The sequence below is a fragment of the Eumetopias jubatus genome, unplaced genomic scaffold (assembly GCF_037043125.1).
Source record: "Eumetopias jubatus isolate StellerSeaLion01/CBP00866 unplaced genomic scaffold, mEumJub1_p1.0 scaffold_2, whole genome shotgun sequence".
Classification (NCBI taxonomy): Eukaryota; Metazoa; Chordata; class Mammalia; order Carnivora; family Otariidae; genus Eumetopias; species Eumetopias jubatus.
The window spans coordinates 17,381,185-17,407,540 of record NW_028274808.1 but is presented as its reverse complement, the minus strand read 5'-3'; the positions used below and the strand labels follow the sequence as shown (position 1 = coordinate 17,407,540).

Sequence of the window (26,356 nt, the reverse complement as noted above, 5' to 3'; positions counted from 1 at the left end):
AAGGAAATAATAAAACTAGAGCAGAAATAAATGAAAGAGAAGAGAAAAACAAAAGTATAAGTTAATGAAAACATGTCATTTATTTGAAAATATCAGTAAAACAAACCATTAGTGAGACAAGAAAAAGAGAAACTCAAATGATTAAAATCAGGACTGAGAGAGGAAACACCACTACTAATCTTACAGACCAAAAAAAAAAAAAAAAAAGGTTATAATGGAATACTATGAACAACTCTATGCAACTAACAGAGAAGATATGGGCAAATTCCTAGAAATATATAAAGTATTGAAATTGACTCAAGAAGAAATGGATAATTTGAATAGACCTATCATAAATCAAGACATTAAATTAGTAATTTTAAAACTTTGACAAAACCCAAAGTAAGCTACAGATTCAGCACAATCTCTATCAAAATTCCAATGGCATTTTTAACAGAAATAAAACAATCCTAAAATAGGCAAAGCAATCCTGAGAACAAAGCTAGAAGCGTCGTGCTTCTTAATTTCAAACTATATTACAAACCTATAGTAATCAAAAACAGTATGGTATTGGCACAAAAATAGACACATAGATGAAGGGAACAGAACAGAAAGCCCCAAAATAAACCCACATATAAAGTCAATTAATTTATAACAAAGGAGCCAAGAACACACAATAGGGGAATATAGCCTCCTCAATAAATGGTGTTGAGAAAATTGGACAGCCACATGCAAAAGAATAAAACTGGACCCCTAACTTACGCCATACACAAAAATCAACTCAAAATAGATTAAAGACTTAAATGCAAAACCTAAATCCATAAAGCAATTAAAAGAAAACATAGGCAGTAAGCTCCTTGATATCATTCTTGGTGATGATTTTTTTGGATTTGACTCCAAAAGCAAAGGCAACAAAAGCCAAAATAAGTGGGATTACACCAAACTAAAGTTTTTGCACAGCAAAAAAGTCATCAGTAAAATGAAATAAAATGAAAAGGTAACCTTTCCAATGGGAGAAAATATTTGCAAATCATGTAACTGATGAGGGGGTTAATATCCAAAATATATAAAGAACTCCTACAATTCAATAGAAGAAAATTTGATTTTAAAATGGGCAGAGGATCTGAATTGGTATTTTTCTAGAGAAGACATACAGATGGCCAAAAGGTACATGAAAAGATGCTCAATATCACTAATCATCAGGGAAATGCAAATCAAAATCACAATGAGATATTACTTCACACCTATTAGAATGGGTATTATCAAAAAGACAACAGGGGTGCCTGGGTGGGTCAGTAAGTTGAGCATCTGCCTTCAGCTCAGGTCATGATCCTGGGGTCCCAGGATCAAGCCCTACATCAGGCTCTCTGCTAAGTGGGGAGTCTGTTTCTCTCTCTCCCTGTCTCTAGAGAAAAAAACAAAAGACAAGAAATAACAAGTGTTGGTGGAAATATGGAGAAAAGGGAACTCTTGTGCACTGTTGGTAGGAATGTAAATTGGTGGAAAACAGTATTGAGGTTTCTAAAAAAAAAATTAAAAGAATTATCATATGATCCAACAATTCCACTTCTGGATATTCAAAGGAAACAAAGACACTAATTCAAAAAGATACCTGTACTCCCATGTCAATTGCATGTTTATTGCATTATTTATTTACAATAGCCAAGTATGGAAGCAAGCTATGTGTCCATTGACAGATGAATGGGCAAAGAAAATGTGGTGTATATACACAATGGAATATTGTTCAGCCATAAAAATGAACTCCCGCCAGTTACAACAACATGGGTGGACCCTGAAGGCATTATACTAAATGAAGTAAGATAGAGAAAGACAAATACTGTATGATCTCCCTTCCGTATGGAATCCAAAAAGAAAAGCCCCCAAAACAAAAAACTAAACTCATAGACTCAGAGAACAGACTGGTGGTTGCCAGAGAACAAACTGGAGGTTAGGGGATGGGAGGTAGGCAAAATGGGTGAAGGAGGTCAAAAGGTATAAACTTCCCCATTATAAAATACATAAGTCATGGAGATGCAATGTACAGCGTGTGACTATAGTTAATTAACACCATATTGTTTATTTGTAAGTTGCTGAAAGATCTTAAGAGTTCTTATCACAAAAAAAAAACAATTGTAGCTACCTGTGGCGATGGACGTTAACTAGATCTATTGTGATCATTTCACAATGTATACAAATATCAAATTGTTACATTGTATACCTGAAATTAATATGTTACATGTCAATTATATTGTAATTTAAAAGTCTTTGAGTCCTTCAAAAAGTTAAACATAGTGTTACCATATAACCCAGAAATTCTGCTTCTAGGTATATAACCAAGAGAAAGGGAAACATAGGTCAACACAAAATCTCGCACCTGAATATTACGAGCTTTATTCATGAGAGTTAAAATGTGGAAGCAATCCAAATGTTCATCTACTGATGAGTGGATAAGCACCATGAACATCTATACAATGGGCTATTTAGCCATAAAAAATAATGAAGTACTGATACATGCTACAATGTCAATGAAGCTTGAAAACGCTGTGTTAAGTGAATGAGGCCAGACACAAGAAAATGACATATTGTATGGCTCCATTTACATGAAACGTCCAGAACGGGCAAACCTATAGGGACTGAAAGAAGTTCAGTGGTTGCTTAGGGCTGGGGTAAGGGGGAGGGAGAGCAGAGATGGGATGGTAAATGGCTGCTAATAGGTATGAGGTTTCTTTCTGAGAGTGATGAAGATGATCTGAAAGTAGACTGACAGTTGCACTATTCTGTGGATATACTAATCATCAGGGAACTGTACACTTCAAAATACGTGTATTTTGGATTTTGTGAATTATAGCTCACTAAATCTTTTTTTTAGAAAAGAATACATACGATCACTGATGATGTTAACCTCATTCACTGAACTAGCTGGTTTCACACTGTAAAATTACCTTTTCATCCCTTTCCATCCTCTACCCATCAGAAGAAACAGGGAGAGAATTAACCCCCATTTCTGTGACAGGAGGAATAACTCCATAACTTTTTTGGAATTCTTCTGTGTAGGAAATTTCTCTCTTCTCTCTCATTTTTGTATTTATTCAATAATTTTTTTTTAATCAGTCTAAACTCATGAGTATATTTTTTTCCTTTGGTATATAATCCAATACTACATTATTCATTTCGTTACTGAAATTGTTCCAGCTTTGGTCACGGGAACTCTTTCAGGTTGGGGCTTATGTAATTACAAGTAAATTACTTCTTTACAATAACAATTAAAAGTGATCTGGACATGCAAACAGCCAGTTCAGAAGCGGGCATTCAACTGAACAGAAGCTCACGTGTGCACTACAAAGTAGCCTTTAAGCCATGAGCATTTCATGGATGGTGGAATCAGCCAGGGTGTTCTACAGGAGTTGTGGGGAGTGCTGGCAATGAATCTGAAAGTCAATTTAGGAGCTTCAGCTCAAATGTTAACTCAAAAACAAAACCTACCATGCAGAGAAAAAATATCGATGCCTCCAAATGCAATTGTCCATTTTTTCCAGACATTTTGTTACCACCCAGGCAAAGAATCTTATGCTTTCAAACCACACCAGCCTTTCCCCCTCTACTTGACAGGAGAGGACTCAGCCCTAAAACAATGCAGATAAGCTAATGAGGCTCCTGAAATGAATGCAACCTCTTTCTAGAGCTACAGAGATTGTCTTGGGTGATGAGCATGGCCTGGGCTGCAGAGAGGGTATTGCTCTATTCTGTTTCAAAATATATTTCAGACCCACTCCAAGCTTTAAACAGCAACTTATTAAAGAATCTAAGTAAATCTCCACATTTGGTTGACCTTTGATAGGGTCCCTTTTAGAGAACAGAAGAATCTATTCAGTTGTTTGTTTGCCATGTTAACAGTAATGCTTTCATTTATGACAACGTCTGTTCCAGGGGACGGATCTTTCAGGGCAATTACGTTCTATTAGGGAAAATTACACAGAAACTTGAATTTCCAGTAACAAGCATGGAAAACAGAAAAGCATTGTGAATTAAAATGTTATGTTGCTCTGGTTTTAAATGCATGTTTATGATAAACCCCCAAGAAGCAATTGGCTTTCTGATATTAACTCATTCATGTATTCATTCACTCAACAAATAGCTATTGAAAATCAACTATATTTTAGAAGTAGAATGTCTAGGATAGAAAATAGAAAAAAAACATGTAAGATATATTTTAGTGTGATAAAGTCATAAAGTTATTGTGTCAGGGAGGATTCGTGTCAGGGTTTAGTTTGTGGGGATGAGCAAGACTTCCCTACCAGATGTGGCATTTGAGCTGAGACTTAAAATAATAAGATCCACTCAAGTGAAAGCTGAGAATGGTACCTTCCAGAGAGAGAAGCCAGTACCCAGGGCCTCAGCAAAGTGCACTGATGGAGGATGGGGACAAGGATGGGGAGTGATGGGTAAGGAGGTTAGTCAGAGGTGCAGGAGCCAGATATGTCAGGGATTAGAAGTCTCAGGTAAGGAGTCGGAATTAAATAAAAATCAAAGACTTTAGAAAGAGATGATCTAGAAGTCCAATAACCTTTTCTTTTTAAAAGATTTTATTTATTTATTTGAGAGAGAGAATGAGATGGAGAGAGAGCACATGAGAGGGGGCAGGGTCCGAGGGAGAAGCAGACTCCCTGCTGAGCAGGGAGCCCGAAGTGGGACTCGATCCCGGGACTCCAGGATCATGACCTGAGCCGAAGGCAGTCGCTTCACCAACTGAGCCACCCAGATGCCCAATAACCTGCTTTCTATACTGAAAAATTTGCTTACTTGCAGAGAATGAATTTAAGAAAGCAAAAAGAGATGGTAAGGATCCCCATTCGGAGACTCCTATTAGTTCAGGCAGGAAAGAGGTGGTGGTGGGTGGGCATTGCCTGGCAGCAGAGAAGAGGTCCTGAAATTAAAAGCCAAGACCTTGCTGATCAATGAGATGTGTAAAGAAGCTCAGGTCTCTGATTCCAGGGAATGGACTTGCACCTTGTAAGACTACAATTTATTCAACTGAGAGTACAGAAAATATCAGGAGTGGGGTGGCCACACAAAGTGTAGGTAAGGTAGGCTATCTTAGCCCAGATTTCCTAGCTACCTCAGAGAAATTTACAGTTTTGTATTACTAAACGTCCACCATATTTTTCTTACTTGAAGGGAAGTAAGAGGCTTTATTTGAAAGAAGTTAGTTTTCATCAGAAGCTGTACATTCATGAATGTGGGAAACAGAGATCAAAGCCAAATCTGTCTGGGCCAGCATTGTGTTCCCAACTTTGTCTTCCCTCAGTCGAACAAAATCAGTTCTGCACTCCCCTGGGTGCATTAATAATGCTATTAAGTGTGTGGAACAGAGCAATGGACCGCCAACATGGCTGACCTTTCCTCTGTCAGTTGACCATAGAACAGTTCAGACTGGGGCTTCAGCCTCCTCACCATCTCCCTTTGCTTATCCTGCACACAGTGGAGCCTCACACAATTCTGACAAGATCATTATTCTTGGGACACTTAAGGAAAAAAATCTACTAATACAGATGGTGTCCTTGAATAATAGGAGTTTGCATTCAGGGCAGACTTTCAGCAGCAACAGAAACATGCCCCCATAAAGCAAACATTTTTTTAATGCATGCATTTGCACTTTCAGTGGTCTTCTACAATAAAGCAACCATCTCAACCTGCAGGGAGGTTCTTAAAGCCATGAACATTAATTTCCTCTTGCTGCTCTGACAAATTACCACAAACTCAGGCAGCTTAAAACAACACAAATTTATCATCTAACAGTTCTGGAGGTCAGAAGTCTCAATTCAGTCTCACTGGACTAAAGTCAAGGTGTTGGCAGGGCTGCAGTGTTTCTGGAGGCTCTGAGGGGAATATCCCCTTTCCGGCCTTTCCAGCTTCTAAAAGGACCCGTACTCCTTGGCCGGTGGCCCTTCCTTACATCTCACCAACCTCTTGCTTCCATGGTTACCTCTATTACTGGCTCTGGTCCTCCTGTCTCCTTCTCATAAGGACCCAGTGATTATATTGGGCTCACTGGGATAATACAGGATAACCTCCCCCATCACAAGATGCTTCATCACTTCAGCAATGTCCCTTTTGCTATGTAAGTTAACAAAGTCACAGGTTCTGAGGATTAGGACATGGACATCTCTGGGAGGGTGGGAGCATTACCCAGGTACCGTACCCTGTGTAGTCAAACTTCACATCCTGGTCTCTGCAATGTACCAGAACCCTGAGAGGGCGGGCGACTACAACTGGAAACGCCTGACTTTAAAAAAGTAACTTCTCAGGAGAAGTAAAAATAAGTGAATAAGAAATTTTAAAAGATGCCATCAAAGTAGTAAAATCTCATTCAGGGCATCAACTTAATTTTGGCAGCCTTGAGTGCCATAAAATTTAGCATGGTCTTTTTGCTTCTTTAAAGTATTTGCAGGCCAGTAGGACTTCCAAACTCAGGGGAAAAAAATGAAAGACTATAAGGCAGCAGATAGTGATTATCTGTGATGCCATAATAAACAGAGTACCAGATATGAATGCCAATGAAAAATAAACAACTGTTTGATGGCATGATGTCTCACTGTGGGTGCACTGGTGCTAAAAAATGAAATTCATAATAAACAAGGTTCTTCCTGTATTTAAATTATCTCCAGATTAATTCAGGAGTCCCTTTAGGGCAGTTGAGCAGCTTTTCATTCTGCAAATACATCACAGCTGGAGAATTAAGAGTATTAGAGGAAGGGGTTTAAAAAAAACCCACTGGAAATAGAACAAAAACTCTATTATGTTGCCTGTATGGTAGTTTATTTTTTAAGTACTTCCATATCCATTGGTTCTTTTGTTTGGCTATTCATACAAAAATATCTGAGCCTTTCCCCTATGTATGCCAGGTGTGTGTTGTTGAGGATCTGAAAGGCCATTACATGAGGTAGCCCTTTGCTGTGAGTTTAATGAGGAGCCACTGGAGGTTTCTGAGCAAAAAAGTAAGACGATTAGATGTAGGTTTTAATGGGGTCACTTTGACCCCTAGACTGAAACTGGATAAAGGGAAGGAAAGATTAAATGGAGGAGACAAGTGTAAACAGTGTGATGTACGTGTGTGACAGGTTACTCTCAACAGTACCAGGAATGCTTACTTAGCATCTGATGTACTCATCAAGAATCAGTAACCCAGAGACAGTTACTTAGTATTTCAAAGGATGCCATCAGAATCCACACCAGAGGGTTTGGTAGTTAGCAAAATTAACAGAGAAGCACAATTGTGTTGTTTAGAACGAATGAAGGCTAGTTGGAAACATGTGCACAGGCCCCACTACCCTTGCCTGAGTATGAGAAGCCTGCAAGTTCCACACCTGTGGCTTCAGTCCACCTTCAAGGTCAAGCTAGTGCCCCACTGATTCTCAATTTGTCTACTGAACCCCACCCCAAGGCTGACTGGTCCTACCAGAATTTTGTGTCCCCCTCGAAGTAAACCTGAAGACACCACAAAACTACAAAGATAGGGGGTTGTATAACTTTTTGTACATGATTGCTAATAAATATTTGCATGTTTGGTAGAATTTGGTCCAAGACTTGCTTTCTCTGTCACATACCATCTTACAGGCAGTTAGTGGGGGAAGGGAGTGAGTGAAAGACGGCCAACCTTCCTCTAGCCAATGAGAAGCTATTTACCAAAAGAACCTGACATTTTTGGAGAGGTCAAATCAGTTTAGATCCATTCACGTCTAATAAAATGATTTAGCTCTTTATTTTAATCCAAATCTGGATTCTATGTGCTTGTGTTTCATGTTGGATGTTTCTATCTATATTCAAATAAACATTGCTCTGAAGTTTCCCTTTCTATCTTTATTAGGTTCTAGAAATATAAAAATGACTGGAAAGAATTCAGAGTATGAGCATATAATGAAAATATTTTCAATAAGTTCTCCTGATAGAACATTTAACATTTCTCATTTATATTATTACCAATTGTGTTTTAGAAGTTTCTTTCCTATCTCCCACCCTCCATAATCAAATATGACAGTTACAGGTCTCAAAATCAATTTTAATGATTATTCTTGGATGAAGTAGGTTATGGGTCAGTTAATTTTGTTAAGTTTTTCTCTGGGAGTTTTGAATATTTTGGTATTTTCATCTTTGGGTCCTCTGCTTTGTAGCAATCGTTATTTAAGTTCAAAAGGAAACGTTTAAAGTGAAATTTATTCCAAAGTAATACTTTTGTGTAGAGGTTTGCTCTGTATTCTAATAGAGACTATGCTCTCTTCTTCAGGTAGACAATTTAATGGGCTACATTTGAATAAAGTATGACTTCTAAGACTTCATTTTCCCCCCAAATTATGTGGCGCTCAAATAAATATCTGCCCGTCAGGCAGCTCTTACCAGAGGGACATCACCTGAACTCACTTTCTGAAGGGAGCTTTTAAGAAAAAATTCCACAGGTGATTTTAACTTAATGTTGTAATGGCTGAGCTGGGGAAGCATTTCAAGTGCATTCCCGCAATGCCCAGGCACGGCAGAGTTCTCCAACCAGCTTCATGGGTACCAGATAAAAATGGACAGTATCTGCAAATTTCCAGTGGCTCTGCACCACATGACCTCCCAGAATACCTGAGTATCTCTGGTTGGTAGCGCTGAGTGATAATTTTGTTATAGGCTGCTCAAGTGGAGCGCTTTTGAAAACATGAGAGCTACAGATTACAGGGTAAGGTGGGACTCAGGGGGAATGCTCTTTTAAGGCTGCAAGCAATTTCTCAACTTCTCCAAACTGTTGCCTGGCGTTGGTATGCAGTTCTTAGGATAACTGCACCCTCTGGTGGGCACCTTTGGAAGCTATGAGGATTTCACACTGAGCCCTATCAAGAACGGCATCCTTAATCCTTGTTCCCCACATTGTCTTTCCACCAGTTTTTCTTTCTTCCCTTTCTTTTTCTTTTCTTTTTTTTTAGAAGCTCCTAAGCCAGCCGGCCAACGTACTGCACACTGTTCACGAGTCAGGGAAGATCCATACGTCAGGCCTTTGCTCTGTTCACATGATGTGAACAAACCAAATACAGATGAACATTCTGGCCCTAAGAGGCTTTCTAGGGCACAGAGAAGTTCCCCCACTGCCATGCATGGGGGTACGTTCCCAGACCTTCAGTGGATGCCTGAACCCACACACACTACCAAACCCTCTCTCTACCATGGTTTTTTTCCCTACACGGACATACCTGTAATGGAGTTTAATTTATAAATGAGGCACAGTGAGAGATTAACAGTAACTAATAAGAACAACTGTAACAATATGCTGAAATAAAAGTTACGTGAATGTGGTCTCGCGCTTTCTCGCTAAACATATTCCCCCAAGGTACTCACCCTTCTTCCCGGGATGCTGCGAGGTGACGAAATGCAGACGCAGGGGAGGAAGTGAGGTAAATACCCGCCGGCGCTTTGTGACGTACGTAGCGTGAGGCTGCCGTTGACGTTATGACTCTGAGTCAGAACGAGGGGCAGCTGCTTCCGGACCACGGGGAACTGAAACCGGATGGTAGGGGCTACTGTAGTCACAGAACCGTGTGAGCGTCTGCCCCACCAAACCTGCTTCTGTCCCCGCGAGCTCCGTGGCTGGAGTGTGCTTGAGCTGGGCCTTGCCGCACACAGCCAGGGAAACGTCCTTGAAGGACCTTGACCCGTGGAGTTTTGGAGTGACTGTGTCCACGTCCCTTCTGACTGTGTGTGTGTGTGTGTGTGTGTGTGTGCGTGCGTGTATGTGTTTGTGGAGGTGGTATTTTTTTCTTTTTCTTTTCTATCATCAAGCCTCTAGTATTCAAAGATTGTGTTCATTTTGCAACTTGATGTTAATATTCTGAGTAATCAAGGGAAGGCTTTCTGCTCCCATGTTCAGCAAAGCAGGTGTGGGGGAGAGGCAGGGAGTGACCAGAGGGTTGGGGGGGGTGGTAGAAAAGTGTGGGGAGGATAGCAGTGGCTTAAAGGAATCCACAAAGCCATGGCCAGAAGTAGTCCTGAGCCACGTGACTCAGCAACACGGCAAATGACAAGAGGGATGGTTTGGGGAAACACAGGAGAGCTGTCCACCTGCAGCCCTACCGGTGTCTGAGGGGCACAGCTGTGCACCTCGACCCCCTGTGCACCCAGTGTTGGGAGCTCACAGTAGTTAGTCACTAAAGGGAAGCAAGTCCCCAAAGCTGGGGACTCTGGAGCATATTTAAAGGAGAAACTACTATCTAGAGACTATTTACAACAATTATATTTGAAAAGTCAAGCGTACCTGAATTGAAGCAGTTGATTTAATGTTTCCAGATACTGTAGCTACATAGAATTGTTTAGATAAATTAAGTGCATTCTGTCTGGACGCTGTGGTTTAAAATGTAACAAAAAGAGGTATCAAAGTGCCATCTAGTGGGACAATGGAGAATTAAGCTGAAGATATGTACCCACTGATGTTTCGTTTTTTCCCTGTAAAAACATTATGATGTACTGGAAAAACACCTTCTCATACATGGTGGTAATAAGGAGTAGGAGGTGGTAGGAGGGGTAAAGCACACGGAACAGTATGCAGCACGTAGCAGGCACTGCGTAAGAGGTAGAGATTGTAATTCCCTATCCGTATTCATTTCATTTGTAATTCCTTATTTGTATTCTTTTTCTCATTTCTGTTAATCAAAATGATATTATTAACAATACGAATCACTGATCGTTGGACCTACTGAATCTCAGGTTTAGGCTATCCATTTAACAAGCTCTCCGCTTAACTCTAGAATGTCCATTTCTTTTGGGACAGAACGAAGTGATAATGATGGGATAGCCTTATGGTCACCCCTTCCTTGGGATTGTTTAAAAGGCTGCTTAAGAAGCTCCTGGTTTATTTCCACATACACTATTCCCCAACACTGAACTAGAAGCCGCTGGAATTTGGAGGAAGGAGGGAGGAGAACATACATCTCCCGAAATACTTGCAGTGTCGATGCCTTGGGTACAGACAGAAGAGCAGCTTAATGTAAAATGCCCGTGGGTGGGCGCCTGGGTGGCTCAGTTGGTTAAGCGACTGCCTTCGGCTCAGGTCATGATCCTGGAGTCCCGGGATCGAGTCCCGCATCGGGCTCCCTGCTCAGCGGGGAGTCTGCTTCTCCCTCTGACCCTCCCTCCTCTCATGTGCGCACTCTCTCTCTCTTTCTCATTCTCTCTCAAATATATAAATAAAATCTTTTTAAAAAAATGCCTGTGGGTAACGTGCAGCATCTTAGAAACCTGTTTCTAATGTGTCCCTCAGGACAGCAGAGACAATTCCCTTCACATGGGATTTAATACCCTGAGTAGTGCGGGATGGGGAGTGGGGGACTGGAAACCTAGATATCAGTGTAAAATGCCCAGAATTCAGATAAATTGGAAGGATGAACAAATTGAGCACCTCAGTCATAGTGGAGCCACACAGTTTTTATAACCTCCAGCGCAGCCATCAATACGCTGCTAAACTCATGTCCTGATGTCAGAATGTTAAAGCTGCCAGGCATACCTGAGATTTTTCATTTTGTTTCTCATTTACAAAGTGGAATCTGAATAAAGAAAAATTAACTTTTGAGTCTGGAAAAACAGTCTTACCTTGATTGCTGCCACTCTACAAACACATTGAAATATATATGATGCAGAAATGTCACTCTAAAATAGCTTTATTAATCCTTCCCTCAACTAAGTGAAGTAATGACTTGAAAAATAGATCCACCAAGCCAAATACAAAGTAGTAGTTTGATTATATAGGTACTCCTGAGAAAGGAACTTCTGGCCTTGATTTCTCTTCACTGCTTTACCAGTATTCTTATAATGGGGATAATTATTTTAAGTAGTAGCAGCAGAGACTTGTCAGAAAATACCCCCTACTTTGTGGTTGATACTGTTTTCCATGGAATGAAAAAAGGTTTCATATTTTGTATACTTTGTTAAGGTGTCTTTCCGACCAAGGTCACGAGTGCCACCCTGGCTGTTCTTTTGACAGTATCCAAGCATTGATATTACCTACAGATCCTCACCAAATTTAGAAATTCCTGCCCATGCACAGCACAGTGTCCTTGGAAAGTTCCTTTGGTTACAAAGTTTGCACAACTTTCTGGGGGGTGTTGGGTGAAGTGGGAGAACTGCCTCAGTAGATAAAAGTTGACATCTTTTTAGGTAAAACAAACACACACATGCACAGTTACAATCTTCATCTGGAAATCCCACCATATAGTATTACATTTGTCACAAAATTACCTGATATCCCAAGGGCAAAAGGGAGGGAAGTCATTTATTGGATATGTTTTGTGCCAGTTACTGTACGAGTCATTTGAATATAGTCTCTTCTCTGAACATTTGGGTTAAATGGATAATGACAGTAAATGATATACTATTTGCAGTATATACTCTACACAGGAAGTTGGGGCTCTTAATCCAATATGACTGGCATCCTTATAAGAAGAGGGGAAGAGACACAGGGAAGGAGGCCATGTGGGGACAAAAGACAGAGGTCAGAGGGAGGCAGCCCGAAGCGAGGGAACAGCTGGGGCCACTAGTGACTGGAAGAGGCAAGGAAGGACCCTCCCCTGGTGGCCTCAGAGGAAGTGAGGCCCTGCTGACACCTCGATTTCAGACTTCTAGTCTTCATAACTGTGAGAGAATAAACTTGTTACAGAAGCCCTAAAACAAAAACCACATATGAAGATGAGGAAGCATTGAGACCCAGAGAGGAGGTGAAGCTGAGGTGTTAAATATTCATTTCATTCTCACTTTCTCCCTTTCTCTCTCTCTCTCTCTCTCTCTCTCTCACACACACACACACACACACACACGTGTACATTCCTCTGGAATGGCCTTGGAAATGGCAAAAGTCATGTAGAAAGGCACACGGACAGAGAAACCTACTGTGACAACAGACAACCACCAGTAACTGCTACTGGAACATCGGTGTGGTTGGTGAATTCTCTGAAGGGGACCTTCAAGTCACTGTCAACCAGAATGTGGAAATCCTCTCCCGCAAGGAAAGTGAAAAGCCCGTTCTAACCCAGATGGGTGTAAGGTGTGGAAAAGCACACGACAAAGGAATGTTAGCACAATGTAGAACCCAGAGGATGAAGAGAGAAGAGGGACTAAGTGCCTAATATATGTAGGTTAAATTTAATTGAATCAGGGTAATAATACTTTAGGTTACTAAGTCCCAGTGCATCCCAGTGTTTCAGCTGCAAGTAATAGAAAACCCAATTTGAACTGCCTTAAACACGAAAAGGGATTTATTGCTATGAAACAAGGAAGCCCAGAGTTCGTTCAGGCTTCGGGCATTCTGTATGTCTCGGTGGGCCCTGGGCTGGCTTCTCAAAACTGCTGGTGCCACAACCAAGATGAGTGCTTCTTCATTCACATGGAGGAGGAGGAGAAAGCCATTCCCTTGACAAAGTCTTAAAAGTTGCTCAGACTGACATCTCTGAGCCAATCACAGTAGCTGGGGGAGGCCATCTGCCAGCTACCTAGACCTGCTCAGCCACAGACTCATTCCCAGGGCAAGGAGGATAGGCCACGTCACTGGATGCACACAAATCTTCCACCCCAAATTTATGTCTGGAACATGCAAGAAGAAGGATAGCCAACCAATATTTTTACAATACTGAGCTACTGTCCAGTGTGAACAAGATAAGCTCTGGAAGTGTTTTTCTTTCTCTCTTGCAAGAATTCTTACCATGTTCATAAGGCTGCAAGGATCATACTCTATTTTTGTCTACATGGTAACTACTAAATTAATATTTAAATAAAAAGCTGTTAATAAGTTGGTGACCTTATACATGTGATGTTTAGTGTCATTTATATTAAGAAAACTACAAAAAACTACGTTGAGATGCCTTTTTCCAACTATCAGATGTCAAAAATTCCCAAGTTTGATGTCATAAGGGGAGCCAAAGTGTGACCCTCTCTTCTATTGCTAATGGGAGAGAAAATTGCCACAGGCTTTTGAAGAGAAATTGGATTATATTTATCAAAATTACAAATGCATTTGCTCTTTTTGTTTTGTTCTCAGCAATTCTACTTCTGGAATATATGCTACACATTTACTACATATGAATGAATGAAAAAAATTGAAAACCACTTAGGTGTCCATCAGTAGGCGGCTGGTGTTTGGCATCCCCACACAGAATACCATACTTTTATAAAAAACAGACTGAGGAAGCCCATTGTGTACCAATCAGAAATATTTCCAAGGCAGAGCATGAAAAAGAGAACAGTGCTAAACAGTGTTAGGGTGTGCAATCTTTTTGGTGTGAATCAGGGAACCTTCTCATTATGGGTATAAGATATATTTTATACCTTCTCCCAGTGTTTTCATTTCTGAATCATGGGGATATACATACTGTTCAAAAATTAAGATAATATACAATGTTAAGTATGACAAAACTAACGTGTATGTTTTTCTCAAATATTTGTCAGGAAAGACTTTCCAGAAAGATCTTCCTCTCTTCCCTCTTTTAAAGAACATTTATTCAGAAATGGATCAGTAACACATGGTCTCCTCCACCTTTCATGCCCCTTCGTCTACTTTTGAACAACGAAAAAGACAAAAATGGGGAATATAGAGGAAAGATCTCTATCTATGAGGAATTATATCCCAACAGTTTTTTTTTTTTTTTAATGTGAAGTGTTCCATCAAGACTACTAAGGTAATAAGCAGATAATAAAAAAAAGTTATTACTGCTGTTTGGTAATTTTAACGGTGCTCAAGTCTCGGTCTCAGTCTTGTTTGACTCCATAAGCGTTTTGGATCTGGTCCCTTTAGACCACCCCAGTCTTTTTGATTTGGGGTTCTGCTTGCTTTTGTTTTTTGTTTGCCTTCCTCAGCCAAACTCATTTTTATCCCAATTTCTGAACCTGCCCCAAATGCTCTTCTTCCTCTCTCCTGTCAGAGTGCCCTGTGCAACCCCCTCGTTGAAGTTTTATACTTGTGTACTTGTTTTATTTTTGTTGTTCATGCTAACTAGACTGGGGCTCCATGAAGGTAGGGACATAGCTACTTGCTTACCACTGTGTCCTCATAGTTCAGTGTGCTAAGTATTTTTCATACTGGATGAGATGTAAAGTTGTGGACACATGTTGAAAACTGCAGTGGAGAGAATGCACATTCTAGTTATTGCACCACATCAGAAACAATAACCAGGCAAATACTCGCACTGAAGGGAAAACCCCAACACTGAGCATACAGGGAGCTGCTTTGAAGATAATGAAGCCTCTATGATAGGCATCCACTTGTTCTCAAATTATTTCCCTGTAGTCCGGATGTACTTTGTATCGATTTCTGTCCAGTCCCTTTATTACCATGACTCACAGTGGCAGATTGTCTTGGGAAGGCTCTACCTTGCTCCCCTCACCTCGATCGGCTTCCCTTACCCAGAACTACACCGAATAAATATACAATCTCTGCACCAATAGTTTTCTAGGCAAGTACAACTTTAAGATTCTTCCCATAAGATATCCCTTTCAGGTGAATTACAGCCTTCAATCCTTTCCCATATAGATATTCTAGAGTCTACATTCACACTCACTCATGGCTTGTGTCTACCCAAACTAATTTGAAAACACATTAAAAATTGAAATGACGGGGCGCCTGGGGGGCTTTGTTGCTTGAGCGTCCAACTCTTGATGTCGGCTCAGGTCATGATCTCAGGGTCGTGGGATCAAACCCTGCGTCAGGCTCTGTGCTGAGCATGGAGCCTGCTTAAGATTCTCTCTCTCTCTCCCCCCTCTGCCCCTCCCCCCACCCACCTCTCTCTCTCTCCCTCTCAAAAAAAAAAAAAATTGAAATCACAAAAATTCCTGATTATTCTAAAAACCGACCATTGAAGCCAGTCAAGTTCTTCTTTCACAAAAGAAGGATGTCCATGTAGGCAGAATACAGATTCTTGCAAACTGAGGGTGACTGTCCTTGTCCCGTTTTGTCTAGCTCCCATTTCTCGCTTCACGAATCTCTTTACGGTGGTTGCTTTTGGTAGTTCTACCGGAGCCTCTGGTACCACAACTTGATTCTTGAATCTTAAAAACTATCACCGTAGAGTATTTCTTTGGCTCAGTAACGTGTGATCAAAAAGCAAGAGACTGTATGCTGAAAACAAACTAAGATTATCATAGAATGGAAATTTTGAAAATGACCATTTGTTTCTTTTGGCACATTCTCACAAATACCAACCCCCTTCAATGCGTTACTGTCTCAGTACCATAACCTGTGGAGGAAAATGGCAGCCCAGCGTCTGTCTTCAGGGCAATCCAAACCCTCCTCCCAGAAATAATCTGATTTGCCTTTCAGGGTGTCAAATAGCATCTGGGGACTCTCCCACTGCTTGAGTTTTCTCCAAAATCCAGTCCACATACTTAACCACGTTGGTGTAAACCCCTGGCCGTTCCCTCTGACCGCAGCCTTCTCCCCAGCTGGTGATGCCCACCAAATGCCAGACCTCGTTGTGCTTACAGGACAGGGGGCCCCCTGAGTCTCCCTGTGATGGGGAGGGGAAAGAAAAGGTGCACAGATGAGTTCAGATGCTTCTCATCTTAAATACATGTTCCTCAGAGTGATTTTGCCTAAAATTTTGTTCTTGGCTCTTTAATAAACTTCAATGTAAGTAAAACAAATATACCACGGCTCCCAGAAGACTGCTGTTTAAATGCATTAAACTTTCTGGGGAGCCTCGGTGGCTCAGTCAGTTAAGAGTTCAACTCTTGATTTCAGCTCAGGTCATGATCACAGGGTCATGAGATCAATCCCCGCAACAGGCTCCATGTGTGGAGCCTGCTTGGGATTCTCTCCTCCTGCTGCCCCTCCCCCACTTGTGCGCATGTTCTCTCTCGCTCTCTCTAAAAAAAAAAAAAATGCATTAAACATTCTAATGTGAATATATTCAACTAGTTGAAAACACTCTTACCTTACAAGCATCCTTCCCTCCTTCTTTATAGCCTGCACAGATCATCTTACTGCTTATTTTATGCCTTCTGTATCTTATCTGGCATTCTTCAGTTGTCACCAAGGGTATGTTAGCTTTCTGGAGAGTATTTTGTATTTTGCCTGAAAAAAAATTTTTGGCTTGTTAATGGAATAATCATATATATAATATAAAGATCTGAATTTAAAATCAAAGTCATACTTACATAAAAATCTAGAAAAAATATGAGGTTTACCTCATTAAACTTTTATAATTACAAAGTATGGAGAAGAGATTGTTTGTTAACATTAAGTTCAAAACTAAGTATGCCTCTAACTGGAATTACTGGCCAGAGAAAATAACTGGATAACAGTCCAGGATATTTCATGGAAAGTGCAAAGTTTCACACTGAACTTCATCAAAAATAATTAGTCTTTAAAGAGGTTGTCATATTTAAAATTTCCAATCAAACAGCTATGGGATCCTCCTCACTTGGGTAATTTTGCCTTTTCATTTTTTTTAAGGTTTTATTTATGTATTTATTTATTTATTTGAGAGAGAGAGAGCACAAGCAGGGGGAGCGGCAAGCAGAGGGAGAGGGAGAAGCAGATTCCCCGCGGAGCAGGGAGCCCGATGCGGGGCTCAATCCCAGGACCCTGGGACCATGACCTGAGCTGAAGGCAGACGCTTAACTGACTGAGCCACCCAGGCGCCCTGCCTTTTCATTTTTATTAACATGCTTTCTGTAGTTGAAGGATGTGATTATTTTACTCGTATTTTAGCTGTATGCCTTGATACAGCAGAAAAGGGTAAAACTGAGCTATGTTCTTTACCTTTAGGATGGAGCACACTGAGAAACATCATTTCTTACCTCTTAACTTTTGGTACCCCCATCCAGTCACCCAGCAATCAGTATATATTACATTTCTATCTCCTTTGGAAGGTAGACATATGGGTCTCTGAGCATCTAAATTTTAAAAATCATAGTTTAGTCATCAGAATCAAAATATATCTTGTCTCCCAGGAGAGACTCTCTTCTTTCGCTTTTTATCATATAGTGTGTTCTCTATTTATTATATTTGGGTTTTGCCTCATTGCCATTCATTTTCATTCCTCATGTTCGGCATTATCCATCACATACTAGATGGGTGAGGGAATGAGGGGGAATCAAGGCACAGGCCTCCCCATGAGCTCTATCTCTCTAAGTAGGTCTGTGACCCTGTAGAAAGTGCTTACTTGTTCTGATCTGCAATTCTTTAGTCCCTGAGATATAAATCATATTTAATATTCCAGTATATTATAGAGTTATGTCATTTGGTGCATCTGAGAAAGCCTGCAGAAAACTTAGCTCTTCACCCACACCTCACAGTAAGACTTTTTTTATTTTTTATTTTTTTAATAATCAGGAAAGAGTGCCAGTCTTAACAGACTAAAAGACTAGCTTTGCAGACCCTCTCTCTTTCATGATCAAACCACCTTGCGATTGCTGGGGTCAGGCCATGAATCTGGAGGTGTTAAACATTACATCTAGGTAATCATTGTTGATAACTTCCCATTTAAAATTTCAACATACCTGTGTAATTTATTGCAGTTTCCAGTTTCAACAAGGCAATATCATACCCGCTTTCTGCCACTTCATATTGATCATGAATTATTATTTCTTGAACCCCAAAGAAAGATGTGTTCTTTTTAATTTCTGACTGGTTTAAAATGCCACTATAGACACGCAAGATTTTAGGTGACTCTACCCTAAGGAATAAACAATAAGAGCAAAAGAAATTCCCGTTACCAAATAATTCCCAAATATTTGAGCTATATTGCTAATTACCTACATACATATTACTAATGTTTTCTACAGGTGGTGGGCTTTTTGAGGGAAAGGAGTGATTTCATGCTAAGATTTTTCACTCACATATTCCTCCTATAAAAAGCTCTGGGTTAGTATATATTAAACACAAAAATGAATGAAGGCTCTTTCCGCCCAAGACGTACACACACACACACACACACACACACACACGCACACACACATTCTCTCTCTCTCATTCTCTTTCTTGATCTCCCTCCCATGAAGAGTTCCAGGTTCTAGTCTCAACCCTAGCATTATTACCTGTGATCCTGAGAAATTCACTTGGATTTTCTGGTACTACATTTTCCCATATGGAAAAGGTTAAAAAAAAAAAAACAAAAAGGGAAAGGAGACTATTGACTTCAAACATATCTGTGAGTTATAATGTGAGTTAGCTACATACTGATGAAAAACAAAAACAAACACACAATACCGTGTCTGGAAACTCAGAGAATACTGAAGTGCAAAGAGCAAGTTTGGCCAACTAAAATTCCCTGGGATACGTATACTCTCCCAATGGAGCTTTTAGGTCTGGCCAATATTGAAATTGACCTAAGCAGGGAATCCAATTTGAGGATTTTAATGAACTCTTCCTTCTGTATTTGGAAACACAGGGAGAGAGAAAGAGAGAGAGGAAGGGGGAGAGAGAAGAGAGGGAAGAAGAAGCGGAGGAGAGAGAGAATATTAGATTTAGAGAAGGGGAAATTCTCCTTGTGTTTAGTTCTGGACCCAAGGCCCGAGACAATGCATAGAAGATATGCACTGGTGGGAAATAGCAAGAACACTCCTGGGCGTGTGTATGCATTTAAATGGGAAAGTGAAATACTATGCCATCATGTTCCTGCACCTAATCTGATGCTGGTAGACCATAAGTGGTTCTTCCCTTTTGCCTTTTTTTTTTCTTCACTCTAGAAATTTAATTTAGCAAATAGGATAATTTACATTTTTAAAGTATTTATTAAAATGCTAATGATAGATTTAATATATGTGTGAGCCTGGGGACTAATAAAAACAGGAATTGTACTGACTCGTCGAAACAGTGAGCAGCTGTTAGTATCCACTGGTTTCCAATGATGGAGCCTCCACATAGGTGTCTCTGGGTGGGTGACGTGATATGCAAAGTTATCTGCCATGGCCACTCACCAGGAACAGATGCTGTTCCTCCAACAATTCTGGGCTTGATTTTGGTTGTACACTCTGCAACAGAAGGGTTGCAATGAGTAGCTTCCTAAATCTTCCTTTTCCATCAGTAGTTATGTTCCTTCAGGCACAAAGAGGAGAAAACCTTCCCTGGATTCCATATTTTATAATGACCCTGACTTGAAGAAATTTTATAATCAAGCTGGCAAGAAAAGCATGCACAGGAAAATGGAATGACTAAGGCACCTTGTAATTACATACCCCCAAAGAAAGTCTCATCCGGTATTGCATGCAGTCTTATCTTCCCTCACATGATAACCCTGATGGTTCTTTCAAAGCAGTAGTTATCAAGTGTGGCCCTTGGACCTATCACATCACCTGGGAATTTGTTAGAAATGCAACCTCTTGAGCTTCCCTCAGACCTAACAGATCAGAAACTTGGACAGCAGAGCCTAGTAATCTGAATTTCAATCAGCCCTGCTGAAGTTTGAGAATGTTATTATAAAGAAAAGTGAGCACCTTCCACTGAGTTGACAGCATCTCTCCAATTCCCCCCATCATCTTCCCCTTAGGCTGACCTTTGGTCCCAGTCTCTCCTGCTCCAGCTGGGTTCCATCCAGACCTGGGCTGCTCTTCTGTTTGTGAACTGCTTCTGCCTTTTGGCCTTGTTGACAGTTTGAGGTTCTCTAGGTTCAACCCTTGATACTTTCCAAGGACTTTGATTCTGATTTACCCCTCTGTTTCTTCCTGTCTTAGCTGCCCTGGGCAGGACAGTCTAGTCTACTTCTACTTCCTGGGATGCCAAACATGAGCATCCACCCTCCTGATGGGAGCCTTGGCCAAATCTGGCCCAGTAACCTAGGGAGAGTGGGGATGAGGTGTGCATAGACAACAGTTTTCTAGAGCAATTCTCGTATTTAAATGTGGGTATGGATCACCGGGTTATCTTTTATTTTTACTTTATCACCTATTTTATTTTTACCTACTTTATTTTTATCACCTATTTATTTTTACTTTATTTAATCACCCATGCTGATTCTGATTCAGTATGGGGTGAGACCTGAAACTCTTTCTAGTAAGCTCCCCGGTGATGTCAACATGCTACACCCAGAGCACACTCAGAACAATAAGGCCCAGAGGATCAGGGAAGCTTCGTGGCCTTAGCTAAAGGAGGAGTGTGAAATTAGCAAAAGAATCACTAGTCAAAAGCCAAGTCCTAGATGGTCCGTTCCCTGGTTTTGAAGGTGTAAAACAACCTCTCTAGGCCGTTCTTTCCTCAACCAGAAAATGGATGTATAATCCTGGGGCAGACTTCAAACAGAAGGAGAGGTCAGGAAAACAAGTCTTAGAGAAAATTCCAGTTGGTAACACGCGGAGGCAGGAACACGCTTGATGTGCTTGTGAAAGCTTAAATAGGCTGGGATGCTGAGAGAAGAGTTCTCACCTGAGAGTAGATGGGGTGAGATAGGCTTCAGAGAAACATTTTGAAGATTTTGACTAGATTCTGGAATAACAGGGAAGCCGTTATGATTTACAAGAAAGGAAAGGCAAAGTTTAGGACAATTAATAGGTAAGCAGTAACTAAAATATGTTACAAACAAGAAAGACCTTCTTAGGGATAAATAATAGGTCTTGTTCATTCTCTTTGGTCTCTCAGTTTAAACAAAATGCTGGATATATGTGTTTAGTGTTAGATTTTGTGTCAGGAAACATTTCTTTTGATGACAATTGCTCTGTATCTTCAAAAAGTTATGAAGACCAATGACAGTATAAGACATGATAAATATCTCAGGTAGATATCCCCTCCCACTAGGGTATTATTTCATCTAGTATAGTGCAGGAAAATCTAATTATCTAGTTTCAGAAGGTGCCCTAAAAAGTCATAGGATTTCCTTTTACCTTGTATTTTCTGCTTCAGCTATCAGTTTCCACGTGATATATTCTGTAGCCTTCACAGACCAGAATCCATACATTCATCAGAGAAGAAGATAATGAAAGAAGGAGGGTGGGGAATGGATTCTGCAATTTAAGGTATAAGTGCTGATTCCCATTTTAGAAACTATATCACCATCACCACCAACAAAATCTGCCAAGTGCCAAGTGTCCCTTCTAGTGCTTAGCAGAACTAAGATGGCAGAATTATCGTAAATGTTCCTTCTGTCTCAGGTCAATGTATTGTGAGGAAAACAGAGAATATTTGAGATACAACTTCATTGGCTGGCTTTTTAAAGGAGCTTGGGCCATCCGAAGATTCCCACCAGATCCCTCTACACTCCAGAAAGGCATGGTTTCCTAGTTAGGATGTTAGCATTGGACACGATATTGTATATGCCATGAAACAAGTTCTCGGAAGTTAAGGATTTACTCACCTTCTCATAGAGAAATGGTTCTGACGCAAAAGATTTTTATACTTTGAAAGGTATTACAAAGTATAATCATCATTTCTTTTTATTCACTAAATCTCAGTTGAATCTTAAATTTGTAGGGTTTTATAGTATTGGGCATTAAGCCATAAAGGTCTAAAATGTAGTTTTATGTAAATCAGTAAGTACTGAAGCCATAACGGGTAACTGAGGGAGCAGTGTGGTATATTCTTCCCTGTTGGGGATTCTGTTCCTTAGATCATTCTGTTTGCCTACAAACCAGCCCTTGCTACTATGCTCAGAAATTAGCCACTGGAATTGGCCCCTGCTAATCTGATTTCCGTTATGATTTTTATGTTATTATAGGTCTTCTTTAATGTGGACAATTTCCTTTCTACCCTACCACACTCATTGTTATTACTAAACATGGTTTTACTGTAAATTTTTGCCAATAATCATAGATATGCAGAACACTTGGAGGCAATCTGAAAGAATGAAGGCCCTTGAAAAGGAGCTACTTTATTTCTTGAATAAATGCATAATTTTTCAAACATATGATAACTATTTATGTTTCAATTAAAGGTCAAGTAGTGGCCAATGGACAGAAAATGAATGATCTGACTAACCAAAATCCTGGTTGATATTCAGTTTTAAAGGATAATAAGATCATTGGCCTTCATAACAAGAATCAAACATCAAAGTGTTGGCTAAACCTGAGTCTCACCATGAAATACCAGCTGTATAAATGTGTTAAATTAAAACACGTTCATTTAATACTAGGCAATGCAGAGTTTAGTTAAGGCTCAATATTTACCTCTAAAACATGGTCAGCCTGGGTGACAGGAGCAAAAATAACAGAAAATTGCATCTAAGTTCATTATTGTACTAATTTTTTCCCCTTTGTGGCTATTATCGACTCTCTCTGTCAAGATGTATTTGGTATAGAACAACTCCTTCAGGGCGCCTGGGTGGCTCAGTTGGTTCAGTGACTGTCTTCGGCTCAGGTCATGATCCTGGAGTCCCGGGATCGAGTCCCACATCGGGCTCCCTGCTCGGCGGGGAGTCTGCTTCTCCCTCTGGCCCTCTTCCCCCTCGTGCTCTCTATCTCTCATTCTCTCTCTCTCAAATAAATAAATAAAATCTTTTAAAAAAATAAAAAAGAACAACTCCTTCAGATGTATTTTTTTTTCCTCAGGTAACGTTAAACTCACCGTTATCCATTTTACATAACCTTAATGTATATCCAGAGATACCTCCTCTCCCATGAAGTATTTTAGTTGGCGATCCATTTGAAGAAAGTTTTAAGTAACATTTACCCCTGCAGGTTGGAAACAAAATATTATAAGCACAAGGCACCCCTCAAAAAGATGGGACAGGAGCATCTATGTAACACGTCATAGGTCTTACTTCCCTCCGTTGCAAGATTCTGGAGATGGGGAATAGGTAAAAAATTGGCAGCGGATGGTATCGGTACACATTTTCTGACAGGCTTCATGCCCTTTCGCATCAACAATGTCCAATTCTTCTCCCAAGAAATCGGTGTCATGGTAAAATGAGGAGTGACAGAACACTAGGCAGCAAACCACAGATCAGATATGAGACACAAAACCTTAGCGCTCGTCAACCTCGGGTTTGCTAAGCTCGATCAGAAGAAAGCGCTTTTGCTGTTTACCTGGGACACTGTGCCTGCAGTTTTGCAGACTAAAACCAGAAAGAGCTTTGTTCTTCTTAATGCGTGTACTTGGTAATCCACTTTCAGATGTTTTCAGGAGACAAAGATTTCTAAGCGTAAAAAAAAAAGGAGGTAACGTAAATATATCATGTAAGACATATCAAAGAACTATTTTTATAGCACATATAAAAGGCAATTCATGTTGGTATTGAACAGTGAAAATTTTCTCATTTTCCAAGTACTCTTCATAAATCACTGAGTCAGACCCCATGATTTGTGGTAGACAAATCTTCAAAACTAAGCCACTTGCCTCCATAAAAATTTTCTGAGCTGGTTCTATTGTCAGTGTTCCTAGCATTTTCCTTCTTTACCTGCCTTCTTTCAACACTCCTAGCCCATCTCAAAGATTCCATAATTTTCATGCTACAGAGAAATCTGCCATCCAGAGTAGCTGGATGACTCTGGATGGCCGATTAATTCCTGGCTTAGACAGGGATAAATGAAAGCCAACACAGACTGCATCTTCCTGGAAGGAAGGAACTTCTCCTAATTAGCCCCAAATCACAGTCTAGAGCAGTGCTGTCCAACAGAATTTTCTGCAATGATCGAAATAGTCCATATCTGTGCCATCCGAGTCAATAGCCACTAGTGAGCACTTGGAATGTGGCCAATACAGCAGAAGAAATGAATATATAGTTCTATTTAATTTTAATTAATTTAAATTTAAAAAGCCTAGTCTTGGCTTGTAGCACCCATCTCCCTCTCTCACCCTGTATCGAGGATCCAATATGTTACTTCCCTTAAAGGCATTGATTAGGAATTTTGTAAAAGGAATAAAAAAGAAAAAGAAGAGTGATTAACCCAACAGTACAAAGCCATCTTTCTAATTTGTGACATGTATCATGTCCCAAGGCTCAATCTTTGAACCTTTCTTCTCTGACTGCATCTGTTCCTCTGATGGTCTCACCCAGTTTCAGTCGGTTTAATCACCAGCTGTATGCTGGTGACACCCGAACACAGATCTAGAACATAAACCTCTCGTCTTAGTTCCAGATTTCTCTTTCCATTGGCCAATTCAATACTTCTCTCTGGATGTCTACTAGGCATCTCTTCTCTCTTGAAATCTGCTCCTCATGAAATCTGCACCCCCACCACCGGCTTTTTCATCCTTTCAGTTCCCTGGGCCCAAAGTCTCAGAGCTATCACTGACTTTCTTTCCTCCAGAGCTGACGTCAAATTCATCAGCAAATCTTATTGGCCCTACATGGACAATAGATCCCAATCTGATTACTTCTCTGTGACTTCCACTCTGGTCCAAGTAGGGCAGGGGTTTTATCTATTTAGTTCACTAATGGTATCAGTTGTGTTTAGAACAGTGCCTTGCATACAGTAGGCACCAAATAAATTATGTTGTTGAGTAAATGAAAGCAACAGATATATTTTCATGTGACAGACTTAGTACTTCTGAAAGTCACTCAATGGAAAACCATACTTGCTTGATGGACAAGGAACTTGAGGGCTTACGCTGGCTGGACTGCTCTTGGGGACACACTCCCCACATGGGCAGCTAAGTCAAGAAAATACCAAGGATTCTGAGAATTCTGATTCAGATAATATAGAGAATCTAGATTTTGAAGCAGACTTAATCTTAAGGTTTTTGGTTTTTTGTTTTGTTTTGTTTTTCATGAGTCTTATTAATGAGGGCAGCAACCCCAACAGATATCCCTTTAATGACCAAAGAAATTTCCTATGCTTTATTATGGTCTCCTGTGTTAATACCCATCAGTAGGGAAACAGCATCTCGATTCTCAAACCTCCCTCCACAATTACCCCCAATTCCATTAATACAGGCCTTCATTTCCACTTCACTTTGGATTTGACATTTCGCTGAAATTCCCACTCGTTCTGCTCCAGGTTGAACGATCTCAAACTGGGCACTGAACTAAGTTGCCTCTTAACGGCCATCCATATTTTTTTCATTCTGTTCAGAACTAGGCAACTCTCCCTTTGCTGAAGGCAGGGACCTCCCCCAGCTAAAGAAAACAAGTCCTTGCTAACCTGGGATGTGTGGCCATTAAGTGGGGAATGGAAAGAGGGAGAAGCTAGGAATTCTTCTTTGCAACTTTGATCTACCCAATGCAGATATTCAGATCAAATGTGTAGTAGCTCAGAATTGTTAACCATGGATTTTGAGCAGTTGTTTTAAAAAATAGCACATTAATCTTAACTCCTTACCTTTCAGATTCCTTTGGCCATTCTTGAGAAAAGAAGGTAAAAAACAAACAACTGGGATGGTGAGTACAAATGCGGCGACAGACAAAGGCATCTGGGGCCATGACACTGTCAATGTTACTGTCTGCAAACACTGTACTACGGAAAATGTCCCTAATACAAGCTGCACAACAGAAGAAACCATGCTTAA

General features: G+C 40.4%; 1 protein-coding gene across 1 annotated transcript; it reads right to left on the bottom strand.

Annotated features, from left to right (window-relative positions):
• Positions 1-16,304: 16,304 nt before the first annotated feature.
• Positions 16,305-25,041, bottom strand: LOC114206166 (coagulation factor XI). The gene is made up of 10 exons (XM_088021302.1): positions 24,902-25,041; positions 23,935-24,044; positions 23,670-23,832; positions 23,474-23,580; positions 20,344-20,351; positions 19,788-19,954; positions 18,484-18,659; positions 17,782-17,877; positions 16,914-17,053; positions 16,305-16,487 (listed from the first exon to the last, which is right to left on the bottom strand). The coding sequence occupies exons 1-10, from the start codon at positions 25,039-25,041 to the stop codon at positions 16,305-16,307; spliced, it is 1,290 nt and encodes a 429-aa protein (XP_087877428.1).
• Between the last annotated feature and the right edge of the window lie 1,315 nt (positions 25,042-26,356).